At 36.2% G+C, this 13,005-nt stretch overlaps 1 protein-coding gene across 3 annotated transcripts; it reads right to left on the bottom strand.

Annotated features, from left to right (window-relative positions):
* Positions 1-255: 255 nt before the first annotated feature.
* On the bottom strand, positions 256-12,467 carry LOC123535351 (vitamin D3 receptor-like). 3 transcript variants are annotated; one of them, XM_045317977.2, is made up of 3 exons: positions 12,299-12,467; positions 9,950-10,042; positions 256-5,364 (listed from the first exon to the last, which is right to left on the bottom strand). In XM_045317977.2, exon 3 carries the CDS (start codon positions 5,268-5,270, stop codon positions 3,321-3,323), a length of 1,950 nt encoding a protein of 649 aa, XP_045173912.2. In that variant the 5' UTR covers positions 5,271-5,364; positions 9,950-10,042; positions 12,299-12,467; the 3' UTR covers positions 256-3,320. The 3 variants fall into 3 exon arrangements, with proteins under 3 accessions (XP_045173912.2, XP_053376121.1, XP_053376122.1); XM_053520146.1 differs by lacking the exon at positions 12,299-12,467 and adding an exon at positions 10,358-10,397; XM_053520147.1 differs by lacking the exon at positions 12,299-12,467 and adding an exon at positions 10,261-10,284.
* Positions 12,468-13,005: the final 538 nt, after the last annotated feature.

Genomic DNA, 13,005 nt, shown 5'->3' with positions numbered 1-13,005 from the left:
GAGGACCTTAATGGTGGCTGCTGGCAATGGTCTTATTGCTCGAGTTTTTGGGTTAAATGTTCAGGATGGCCGACACCACTGAATTAATTACTTAAAGGAAAAGCCAGATTCCTTATAAAGCCACTTTCTGGGCTATTCAAAATTATTATATAATGCCAAGTGCTGTAATAATAAGTTTAATTATTACAACACCACTTAGATTATAAATTGGAAAAGTCAACACATTATGTAAAATTAAATGAAAACAAGAGTAAGTTAAATTTTATAAATCTATTAAATCTAAAGTCTTCTCATAACCACACATTCACAACTACAAAGATCTAAATTATGTCTACAAATAAGCTTCTTTAATTAATATATACACCAGTTAAAATATATATGCCAATATTATCAGAAAATTCCACAATTATTCCAAATAAATGCACATAAATTTCAGTAATTTTAAAAACAAAGACAAATATCAAACAGGGAATGCCACGTACCAAAATCGCAGCCTCCCCAAAACGAAACCTACAGCACGCAGACGTGCACACCACAAACACACACACACACACACACACACACACACACATACATACACGTGCACACACACAAAGCCAACACACGAGGACAAAACGAACAAACAAAGGAACACACACACATACACACACAAAGCCTACACAAGAGGACACAACGAACAAAGGAACACAGTGGGGCACCGCCTTGGAACGGTCAGTGGCAAAAAACACCACTGGGGAGCTTAAACCGGTTTATGGTGCGCACCCAACCTCACTCTTACCCCCACCATGATCCAGAGACACGCGACTGTAAATAAAAGTAATCCCCGCCAGGTGAATCTCTAACACACGTAATGGAAACAAAAAGGCATGGCATGTAAAACACAAAAATGCTCCTGTATAAATATACAGATATCAAAACAGTTCAGTCCTGGTAAGATTTAAAAACTTCTTATCATAGAGTCCTCCCCCTCTTCTTACATACACAATCAAAGAGGGAAGCGTAGTGTCCAATTGTAAACGGGTTGAACACTAAACATGCGGTATGTCTCAAAACAGTTGGGTCGTAACCTCTTTTAATTAAACGTTTTATAATTTTACCAAATACATTTGGAAACTTACCATGACCCAAGATCTAACGAAGTTCGTAAACCACATCCCCATAAAAAAACGGGTTTAGAAATACCTTCTCGCAGAAGTGTCTTTAAATTACTATTGAATTTTAAAACTAAATCAGAATTACGATAATAAAATTTAGCAAAATATTTACGCAATTTGTAATAACGGTAGCCTTGCTGAAGAAGTTTACTTGTAATATATAGATTATGTTCATGAAATGTCTGACATGACTACACGCTCTGACAAACCGAATTAATTGAGAAATATATACCCCATAAGATGTAGCCTGAGGTACATCCCCATCCAAATGGGGAAAATTTACAATACTAAAGTTAAAATCATCCCTCTTGTCATAAATTTTGGTATGTATAATATTGTCATAAATAGAGAGATGTAAATCTAAAAACGAAGCATCAGTATCCGAATTGTTGGTTTTAATTAACTGAAGCTCCCTAGGATAAATAGTACCCACCATTTGACCAAAAAACGGATTATCCATATTAAGAATATCATCCAGATAGCGTGATGTATTATTAAATGCAGTTATAATATCTGCCTGCGTATATGGAGAAAGGCTCAACATAAAGTCTCTTTCATAACAATATAAAAACAAATCTGCGACAAGGGGTGCACAATTTGTTCCCATGGGAATACCAACTACTTGTCTAAAAACTGCATTCCCAAACCTGATGTAAATGTTGTTCAATAAAAAGGAAAGGTCTTTACAAACTTCGTCACAGGTCCACATTGTATAATGTTTAATAATATTGCTAGTAAAAAAAGCTTTATCAAAACTGCAAGCGAGAAATGTAGCATTCTCTCTGGCAAAAGTCTTTTGAATTAGGGCAGTTAGTTTGTCATTTATTACGGTATGTGACAAAGTGGTATACAAAGTACAAAAATCGTATGTACTGACTGTAGATACCTTGTAGTTATTAATTTTAAACTTATCCAGGATTTCGCCAGAATTTTTAATCGACCAAAATAAATGTTTACCAGAGTTTTTGTATACTTTATCGCAGTATCTTTCCACGTGGGCTTTCACAGCAGTTAGACATGATGTTAAAAGTTTTGAAATATTTGTAGTTCTATAAGAGCTTGAATTAGCGATGAAGCGTGCTTTATATGGTTGTTTATGCAATTAAGGAATCCAGTACATGGTTGGTAGTTTAATTTGTTGATCGTCTATACGAACTTAAGCAAATAAGTTAAACTCCAAATTTCTAAATTATTCCCCCCAAAAAAATAAAGTCCAAAGTTCCTAAAATTGGCTCCAAATTTCCAATAATTTCAAACCTAAGAAGAAGTGTTTAATCCAAAAGTGTAAACTAGAAGAGCCAAGAAATAAATGATAAGCCCATATTTATAGAGAAGCACCAAAAATGCTGCAATCTGATTGGTCGATGACATTTTTCCAAATATGTAAAACTTTTCTCATCAAATGCAAGAAATAAATAAATGTCATCAAAAAACAATTACATAAACACAAACTAGAAGAAAAACTTCAAGTTACCAGTTTATTTCAAATTACAAATAATGATTTAAAAGTAGTTAAATCAAGTGTCAAAGAATTGACACACAAATTCTCCCAAAAATATCCAATATGGCTGCCAAAATCAGTCTTCACATCTAAGGGCCATCTTTAAAGGATTACAAGAGAACAAGGCTTCTAAAAAATCTACAAAATTTCACATAACTAAAAATTAATATCCTTGACATGACAGTAAAGTTTCAGACCTGAACAATATCTCTAAATATTTTTAATAAATAATTTTTATTGGCCAGCTCTAGTCATATAAGAAATGGACTAGCAAAAATGTAAACAAAGTAGATTTTTCAAGATTACTTTAAAGCTACACAATGTCATGTCCTCAAACTTTACATAAATATTAAGACATATATTTACAATATATTGAAAGTGGAAATACCATGGCAATATATAAAATATGTATTTAGGAGCATTTAATGGTTTCTGTTGATAAACGTTCTCGAAGTCGGGGAGTTTTTTAGGTATATTTTTGGGAATAACTCGAACAATATTTACTCAATAAGGTCCAAAGCTCCGTCATAATGTATTCTTTAATGTATGGTAAAAGAATATGGTAACTTAAACTATTTATTTAGATATTTACAAAAAGCAAAATATTTCTTTGCCAAAACCCAGGTTTACCACATTCGGATATAACGAATATGTGAATAAATATTTTAACAATTTTCTTCAATGATAAAGTCTACAAAATATGGGAATTCTTGAATCATCACTTCATCTTTACACAACACATTGTTTTCCTTCGTAAAAAGCTCAGACATCTCTCGCATATATGTTAATGAGTCAATAATCTTTGTGAATCTGCTCCGAGCTACTTGCTTTTGCTTTTTCTTTATCTCTTGTTGAAGCAACTCTGTAACAGCCAACTGAATTTTTTCTACAAGGGCACGATTGTGCAGCTTGCATCGATCAGTGGAGACCAAAGTTAAAGCAGCTAGCAATGCAGTTTCTGCTTTGCTCAGATCCAACTTTTGCAGGCGACAAAACACATCCTTCATCAATGACAGCAATTTTGCAGATAATTCTCTATCAGCCAACTCGTCAAAGTGATAGCCTTGTCGATTCTTACCTATGAATGTCCGAAGTTCATCGTTGTAGCCATCTAGCGCTACTACGATAGAAAAATCAATCATCAAAGCTTTTAATAAGTTTGATTGGTCAAGCACGGGGAGACTGTGGAATTCTGGAATGTGCTTTGCAAAGTTACAGTAACGCGCTATATCATCTTCCATATCTTCACATTCTATTTTCATATCAGCCATCCGACCATCTACATCAATGCCAAATTCTGTATACAATCTATTATATTCATTTCTAGATACACTGTTCATTTTACCAAAGAGTTCAGTTTTTAGCTTATACCTTTCAGAATGATGTTTGTGCAGTTCACTGATTTGTTCCTTTGTCTTTACATTTCGGCCGTAAGGTTCTAAATCTTCCATTGCTTGAATAAGTTCCACAACAAGCATATCATTGAAGCCATTAGACACGTTTAATGTTTTTGTATTCTGTAAAAGATGCCGCATCATTAAATCTGTTTCTATATTACAACTGGTTGCATCGCACCCACTTTCAGCAGGAAGCACATCACATTCGTCTGAAACTGAATCAGATGCTACATTTCCTTCTAGTCGTTTCATATTGATAATTGCTTCTGTCCTTTTCGTTAAGGTGTATCTTCCTAACTTCGACATCTCCTTTGACATTCCAAGAGCAAGGCATTTCTTTAACCTACATCCTGAACAGTTCCCCTTTTTACCACTAGAAATTTCACATTTTCCTCCCTTAGTACATTTGAATTCTTTTTTCTTTTGAAGGTAACGCCTGAAGAACCCTTTACATGCTTCACATGTTATCGCACCGTAGTGTGCACCTGATGCTTTGCCACTGCATATAACACATGGAGGGAATTTTAACGAACTGCTGGCCTTAGTTTTAACTTGTGAATTAGTGCTCAGCTCATTCCCTGGTACCTCTGAACACACTGTTGACATAGTTACAACTGAGGCACTGTTTGTCTGTACAAGAGTTAGAGTAACACCTCTTGCTGCACTGATTCCAGATTCATTTTGATCAGAAGTTTCACTTTCCTGATGAATGCTTGTTTCAGAATATCTTACCGTCTTTGGTGCTTTGATGGTTTCATCGGATAGATATGTCTGATTCTGGGAATCAAATGCTTTTAGTTGTATAACAGTTAGTTCGTCAGCTTGCTTAGTCTGCGAACAAGGGTGTGATAACAGTGGTTGTAGGTGTGAATCAAGAGGAAAAGACTCATCCAAATCTGCTGGACAATGCAAGCTGTTCGTGCCAGTAGATATATTATCAGGTGCACTTGATTCTGCAATAATATCTTCAAACAAGAACGATTCACCATGCCCTGACCCTACGCTAAGTAAATCTTCTGGAGTCGGAGGTAACACAAAGGGTTGAAGGTCTAAGCTGTACTGTGGCATGGCAGCTTCTGTATCCTTCTCATACGTGGCAAAAGTTGCGGTTTGTAAAAAATTGTTTGTCTCTGGGCTTGAATTTGTATCTTCTGGGCTTAAACAATAAGAAGGTTTTGGCACTGGATATACCTTAACAACGTTTTTTCTGTTTTCCATAGTTCTTCATTCAATCTTGCTCTTGGTTTTTCTTTACACGGGGTTCCTTAAAAAATTGTTTCAATCTCTAACTGCGGCACTTTGTGTCTTGAATCTAAAATATACAGAAATAAAATCACTCACAGTGTTAACGCATATCACTACTCTTTCAAACAAATGCTCATCCGAAGATGATACGTACTAATTTGAATCCATGTAGGAAAGTGGCATGCAATAATTGCATGTGAAATTCATGATTTATAATTGCACTGCTTACTGAAACACCGTTTATGTTATTGCGACAAATTTTGTATCGTATAGTGAATTCCCAGCTTTTAATGGCGGAGAAAGACCGCAAGGTGCCCCTTTGAGCATTATTCAAGGAGAGGATGGCTCCTGGTCAAAACCACATATTTTCCGTAAGCCAGCTGATTGAAAATTTGAAGGTATTAAATTGGTTCACTAATGTAACTCAAATTATGATAAAGTAGAAAGCACTAAGTGGCTGTTACTTAAAAACAAGAGATCACAGAGTGATCTTGGCGCCCACCATTGAGCCATTTTTGAGTGTTCCAATTTCAAGACTAGCTCAATGTCAAAATCAAAGTCAGATTTCATTTCGGTACACAACACTGTGCATGTGGTCCATGCATGTGGTCCAAATTTGAAAGCTGTCGCTTGAAAAATGTGAAGGTAGGTCACAACATCAATTTCCAGGTCAAATTTCAATTCAATATACAAAACTATGCATGTGCTTCAAATCTGGAGGCTGCAGCTTGAGAAATGAGAAAGTAGGTACTAGGTAAAAATCAATGTCAAATTTCAATTCAGAACACAAAAATATGCATGTGGTCCAAATTTGAAGGCTGTAGCTTCAGAAATGTGAAAGTAGGTCACTAGGTCATTTTCAAGATCAAAGTTCATTTCGGTACACAAAACTATGCTTGTGGTCCAAATTTGAAGGTTGTAGCTTGAGAAATATGAAAGAAGGTCACTAGGTCAAAATCAAGGTGAAATTTCATTTCGAAAACACAAAACTATGCATGTGGTCCAAATCTGAAGCCTGTACCTTCAAAAATGTGAAAGTAGGTCACTAGGACAATGTCAAGGTCAAAGTTTTTTTCGGTACACAAAACTAAGCAAGTGGTCCAAATTTGAAGGCTGTAGCTTGAGAAATGTGAAAGTAGGTCACTAGGTCAAAATAAAGGTCAAATTTCATTTCGGAACTCGAAACTATGCATGTGGTCCAAATTTGAAGCCTGTACCTTCAAAAATGTGAAAGTAGGTCACTAGGTCAATGTCAATGTCAACGTTTTTTCCGGTGCACAAAACTATGCATGTGGTCCAAATTTGAAGGCTGTAGCTTGAGAAATATGAAAGTAGGTCACTAGGTCATTTCAATGTCAAATTTCATTTCGGAACTCGAAACTATGCATGTGGTCCAAATTTGAAGCCTGTACGTTCAAAAATGTGGAAGTAGGTCACTAGGTCAATGTCAGGGTCAAGTTTTTTCCGGTGCACAAAACTATGCATGTGGTCCAAATATGAAGGCTGTAGCTACAGATATGTGAAAGTAGGTCACTAGGTCAAAATCAAGGTCAACTCAAGTCAAGGTTCATCTTGCCACTCAAAACTATACATGTGGTCCAAATTTGAATGTTGTAGGTTATTGACAAGGATATTTTAAAAGCTTTTCCCTATGTAAGTCTATATGAACCAGGTGACCCCCGGGGCGGGGCCATATTTGACCCTTGGGGGATAATTTGAACAAACTTGGTAGAGAACCACAAGATGATGCTACATTAAAAATATCAAAGCCCTATACTTTGTGATTTGGACAAGAGGATTTTCAAAGTTTTTCCCTATATAAGTCTATGTAAACCATATGACCCCCAGGGCGGGGCCATATTTGACCCTAGGGGGATAATTTGAACAATCTTAGTAGAAGACCACTAGATGATGTCACATACAAAATATCAAAGCCCTAGGCCCTGTGGTTTTGGACAAGAGGTTTTTCAAAGTTTTTCCCTATACAAGTATATATAAACCATGTGACCCCCGGGGCGGGTCCATATTTGATCCAAGGGAATTAATTTGAATCATCTTGGTAGAGGACCACTAGATGATGCTTCATACCAAATATCAAAGCCCTAAGCTCTGTGGTTTTGGACAAGAAGATTTTCAAAGTTTTACCCATACAAGTATATATAAAACATGTGACCCCGGGGCGGGGCCATATTTGACCCCAGGGAAATAATTTGAATCATCTTGGTAGAGGACCACTAGATGATGCTTCATACCAAATATCAAAGCCCTAAGCTCTGTGGTTTTGGACAAGAAGATTTTCAAAGTTTTTCCCTTTATAAATCTATGTAAATTATAGAAATAAACAAAGGGCCAAAACTCACTAAACAGTTGTTGAAGAATGTGACTCAATGCAGACTTGGAGCGCCGGTATAAATTACAGACTCCGGTACATACCGGATTAACTAAATTTGAACGAAAATATCTTAAATGTGTATATTTTGTAACCATGGTGATACTAACCCTAACCTTTAGTCAGTTTTTTATGCAAATTGTACATTAAATGCATGCGGACATGCAAAAATATGCATATTTTAGCCGTGCGCTACAATTGACAATCACTTTCGGGCATGCGCAGAAGACCGCTCCAAGTCTGCAATGAGTTATATCGGTTGTTGAACCAGTCTGATTTTCAGGGGACACAACTAGGGTACCAATACATCATTCTGACAAAGTTTGGTCACCCCCCCCCCCCCCCAGTAGTTAGTAGTTTCTAAGGAGATGCGATAACGAGAAATTGTTAACGGACGGACGGACGGAATGACGGACGGACGCAGAGTGAGTTGAATAGGCTGGGCTGATAAAGCATGTATGGACCTCGACATTTATTTAATGAAATACATCGTATACAATGTCGGATATCTATTACCAATTATATACGGTAAATGGGAATATACAAAAAAACACAATATTTTGACAGTTCATGAAAACATGTGACAAAACTTATTTTCGTCAGAGTTTTATATCTACAAAGTTACTGACTTTCAAGAAAATATCCTCATATACAGTGCTTATATAGGTTATAGCGGATTTTAGGATATAGAGAATAGGTTGATAACTTTTATATTCAGACCTGAATTGTATAAATTTTCATATTATTCTTTTACTGGCATGCAGACAGACATTCTGACATACATTTTAAATGTTTGCTTTTTGTGTTATTTTTCATATGTCGTCAAATGAAAATTGAAGCAATCCTCTACTGATTAAATCGGTGTGTATGTAAACAAGAGCACCGCCTTGCGGGTGCTGACGCTCATCTGATTTTTTTTGTGTAATAGAAATATTGTCCTACCCATGATTTTCTAAGTCTAAAAAGGGCCATCATTCTTGCAAAAAGCAGGTTAGAGTTATGTTTCTTGATGTTCAGTGTCCACTTATGATGGTGAAAAACTGTTGCAAGTTTTAAAGCATAGCTTGATAGTTTATGAGAAAGTGACTTAAACATAATACTCAACAAGAAATTATTTTCTAAGTCCAAAAAGGGCAATATTATTGCAAAAAGCAGGATGTAGTTATGTTGCTTGCTGTACAGGTCAGCTTATGATGGTCAACAAGTGTTGCAAGTTTCAAAGCAATAGCTTGATAGTTTAAGAGAAAAGTTGACCTAAACATAAAACTTAACCAAGAAATCTGATATTTTCTAAGTCCAAAAGGGGCCATAAATCTTGCAAAAGCAGGATGGAGTTATGTTTCTTGCTGTACAGGGTCAACTTATGATGGTGAAAAGTGTTGCAAGTTTTAAAGCAATAGCTTTGATAGTTTAGGATAAAAGCTGACCTAAACATAAAACTTAACCAAGAAAATGATTTTCTAAGTCCAAAAGGGCAATAAATCTTGCAAAAAACAAGATGGAGTTATGTTTCTTGATGTACAGGTCTGCTTATGATGGTGAACAGTATTCCAAGTTTCAAAGCAATAGCTTTGATAGTTTAGGAGAAAAGTTGACTAACAAAAACTTAACCAAGAAATTGATTTTCTAAGTACAAAAGGGCCATAAATCTTGCAAAAGCAGATGGAGTTATGTTTCTTGCTATACAGGGTCAGCTTATGATGGTGAACAAGTATTCAAAGTTTCAAAGCAATAGCTTTGATAGTTTAGGAGAAAAGGTGACCTAAACATAAATTAACCAGGCAACGCCGACGCAGACGCCGACGCCGACGCCGACGCCGAAATGCTCAAGTGTAAATAATACATCTTTTTTAAAATCGTGAGTAAAAACGTCAGTGAATAAATAGTACATGTATTTGATAGAAATTTAAAAAGGTAATACATTATTATTCTGATTTATAGTGAAAAATGTTTGGGAAGTTTGTTCAGATGTGGATTTTAAACTAATAATGGAAAAAATGACCAAAGCTATCCTGTACACCCTAAATCAGCGCTTATGGCATGGAGTGAAAAAAAACACATGAATTTCTATTAAAAGCTGAATGTTTTGAAAAATATAGCTCTTTTCTGTCCGATATACAGAAACAAAACTACTAAATTTCATTTCTTAAATTGGAATACATGTAGGACAAATTAGTTAGCTATCCGCTATAACCTAAAGCATTGTAGTGTATTACAGTTAATTCATTCAATAAAAGAAAAGGAAAGTATCACAAGAGCCTACCTTCGTTACTGTATCCCTATCCTACCCCAATGACACGTACTAATCTACCCATCTATTTTATTTTGCTGCACTTGAAAAAGGTGTGTGTGTATCCTGCAATAAAAAAAGTAATCCCGACTGTACAAACGAATGAACATATGGACCGACTCATTGTGTGTGTCTAAATATAGATATTATGCGTACTCCTCGGATCGATCTGTTATAATGATCTGTATACTAGTATCCAACTTATTTGATCACAATACTTTAATCAACCTAGAATGGCAGATCAATGAAAGCGATTGAAATTACACAAAATAGATTCTACCTACTTTTTTCGATGAATCAAAATAACATTATAATCTAATTCTTTAATAAACTCGAATAACATGACCCAGATCAATGAAAGCGATTGTAATTAATACCTACTTCTTTTCGATGAATCAAAATAACAATAATGTCACAGTTTTTCACCAGTTTCTTAGAGTTGCTTCCCTTGGGTAAACTATCCTATGGGCAGCTAACACCGTCAAAAACAGTTTCAGAAACAATCGGATGCACGCACAATCAGGCCCAGATCTAGGAATATTTGACAGGGGGGGCACCAGTCTAGAACGAAGATGTAATCATCGAGGCGCATAGCGCCGAGAGCTGGTAGGTATGTCAGGGGGGCCTCTGCCCATGTGAGTAGCCTGTTACACTGATCTGTCTAGCAATACAGATAATAATGGAAGAGTCTACCCATGTGGGGGTGGGTGTTAGGGGGATCTCCCATGTAAAGTTTGAAAATACAGGTATGAAATGGTGGCCTCTGGTGCATTTAAGGTCTAAATGTTAAGGTAATGGGGGCGTTCTCCTCTCTCGATGTTGCTGATGTTGTGAGTGTGGGGTGGGGGTCATGGGGCTCTCCCCCTGGAAAATTTTGAAATACAGGTATGAAATGGTGGCCTCTGGTGCATTTATTGGTGAGGGTACTCCCCTTATCATAGGGACGTTAATGGGCTCTCTTCTTTGAAATCTTTTAAATACAGTCATGAAATGGTGGCTTCTGGTGCATTTTAGGTCTAAATTCTGAGGTAGTGGAGGGGTTACTCTCTTCTTGATGGGGGCGGAGGGTTAGTGGCTGTTTCCCTGGAAAATTTTGAAATACAGGTATGGAATTGTGGCTCTGGTGCGTTTCTGGGGGTAAATATTGAGAAACTATTATTCCTTTGCCAAAATAGTAAGGTATATCTTTGATGAGTTTAGGTTACTTCTCAGCCAACTGGGGGGTGGGGGGGGGGGGGGGGCACGGGACCCCGATCCGGGCCTGCACAATTAACTTAAATGCAGACTTTGAAACAACGCAAAATCCTGGAACACCGCAGCTGTCTTATGTCGGGAAATTTCATGTTATCATGTCAAAGTATGGTGTTAACTTGTCATACAGTGTCTTATTATGTTATCATGTCAAAGTGTTATGTTAAAATGGCCAATAGTGTCTTATTTTGACAAAAAATCTATTTCACGGGGGAGGAAGTGTTACACGAAGGACGGAGTTACGGTGTTATGTTGGGGCCATCACAGTTTCGCGTTCTCGTCCCAAGGGCGAAATTGCGAAAACACGATATTTTTACGCGAAAACACGATACTTTGACGCGAAAACACGATGCTATAACGCGAAAACACGAAAGATATCGCGTTTTCGCACTGTTATTCTGTTAATATCGTGTTTTCGCGATTTCGCCCTCGTCTGCCATCGTTTTTTCGTGTTTTCGCCTTCGTGGTAAATAGGGCGAAAACACGATATTGATAGCGCGAAAACGCGATATATTTTTGTATTGTGTTTTTGCGATCTTGTATCGTATTTTCGCGCTTTCGCCCTCTCAACTGCAAAGGCGAAAGCGCGTAAACATGATGTTTTTAATCGTAATTTCGCCTTCAAACGCTTGCAAGACATTTCGAGAGACACGCGATCTTAGGATATTTGGAGTTTTCTTCCGTATCGGCAATAGATCCGCTTTTCCAGTCAAAAATGTAACATAACATATCATTTTAAAGTCAGCTGATTGCACATTTGAAGGTATAACTTAAATTATGATACAGTGGTAAGCACTAAGTGGCTGGTAACTTAGAAATAAATCATGTTTTATTTAAAGTGTCAATACATCGTATACAACATCGGATATCTATTATCACTGATTATCAATTACATACGGTGAATGGGAATATAAGAAAAGCAATATTTTGACAGTTCATGAAAACATGTGACAAAACTTATTTTCGTCAGTATTTTATATCTACAAAACTGGTTTTTATGAAAATACCATCCTACATTTTATATTAAAAGTTCACTCAATAAAAAAAATGGAAAGTATCACAAGAACCTACCTTCGTTATTGTATCCCTATTCAACTCTCGTGTGAATTTCTAAACTGACACGTTCTAATATATCCATCTATTTTATTTTGCTGCACTTGAAAATGATGTGTATGTATCCTGCAAAATAAAAAAGTAGTCCTGGCTGTACACATGAACCATAGACGTCATAATGAAAACGTCCGACTCATTGTGCACACTATGTACCCGGATAATCCTAACTCTGTTCAGCGACCCTAACTCAGTGCCAACATGACTGACAGAAAGACCATATATGTAGTTAATTTCCCTGTTGTTTTTTTTCTTCATGTTTTTATGTTAGTATGCAATGTAAGCATAAAACTTTTGATAGCCATAATATCCTGTACTGATAACATGTTTTGTATACTAAATATTTCAATCTACAAGTCACATTATGTGGCTGGAATTCATTAAAATGTACTCAAAGAAGTCTTCAAAATGAACATGTTTTATGTTTCTAACTGTTTTAAAGTACCAGAAATTGCAATAAAACCTTACTTATCAACTGTATTAGTTTAATAAACATCTCTTAGACAATGTTTAACAGTATCAAAGTTTGAAATTCATTTTTATAGCTTAAAAACTGTTTTGATTATGAGGTGGGTTTAGTTTTGCGGATAATTCCTGACTGGTATAGGAAACAATGCTGGATAAATACGAACTTAGAATGGATAAACACCTAATCAAACGAAAACATA

Source organism: Mercenaria mercenaria, chromosome 12 (genome assembly GCF_021730395.1).
Source record: "Mercenaria mercenaria strain notata chromosome 12, MADL_Memer_1, whole genome shotgun sequence".
Classification (NCBI taxonomy): Eukaryota; Metazoa; Mollusca; class Bivalvia; order Venerida; family Veneridae; genus Mercenaria; species Mercenaria mercenaria.
The sequence above is the reverse complement of the archived record's forward strand: the minus strand, read 5'-3'. Positions and strand labels throughout refer to the sequence as shown.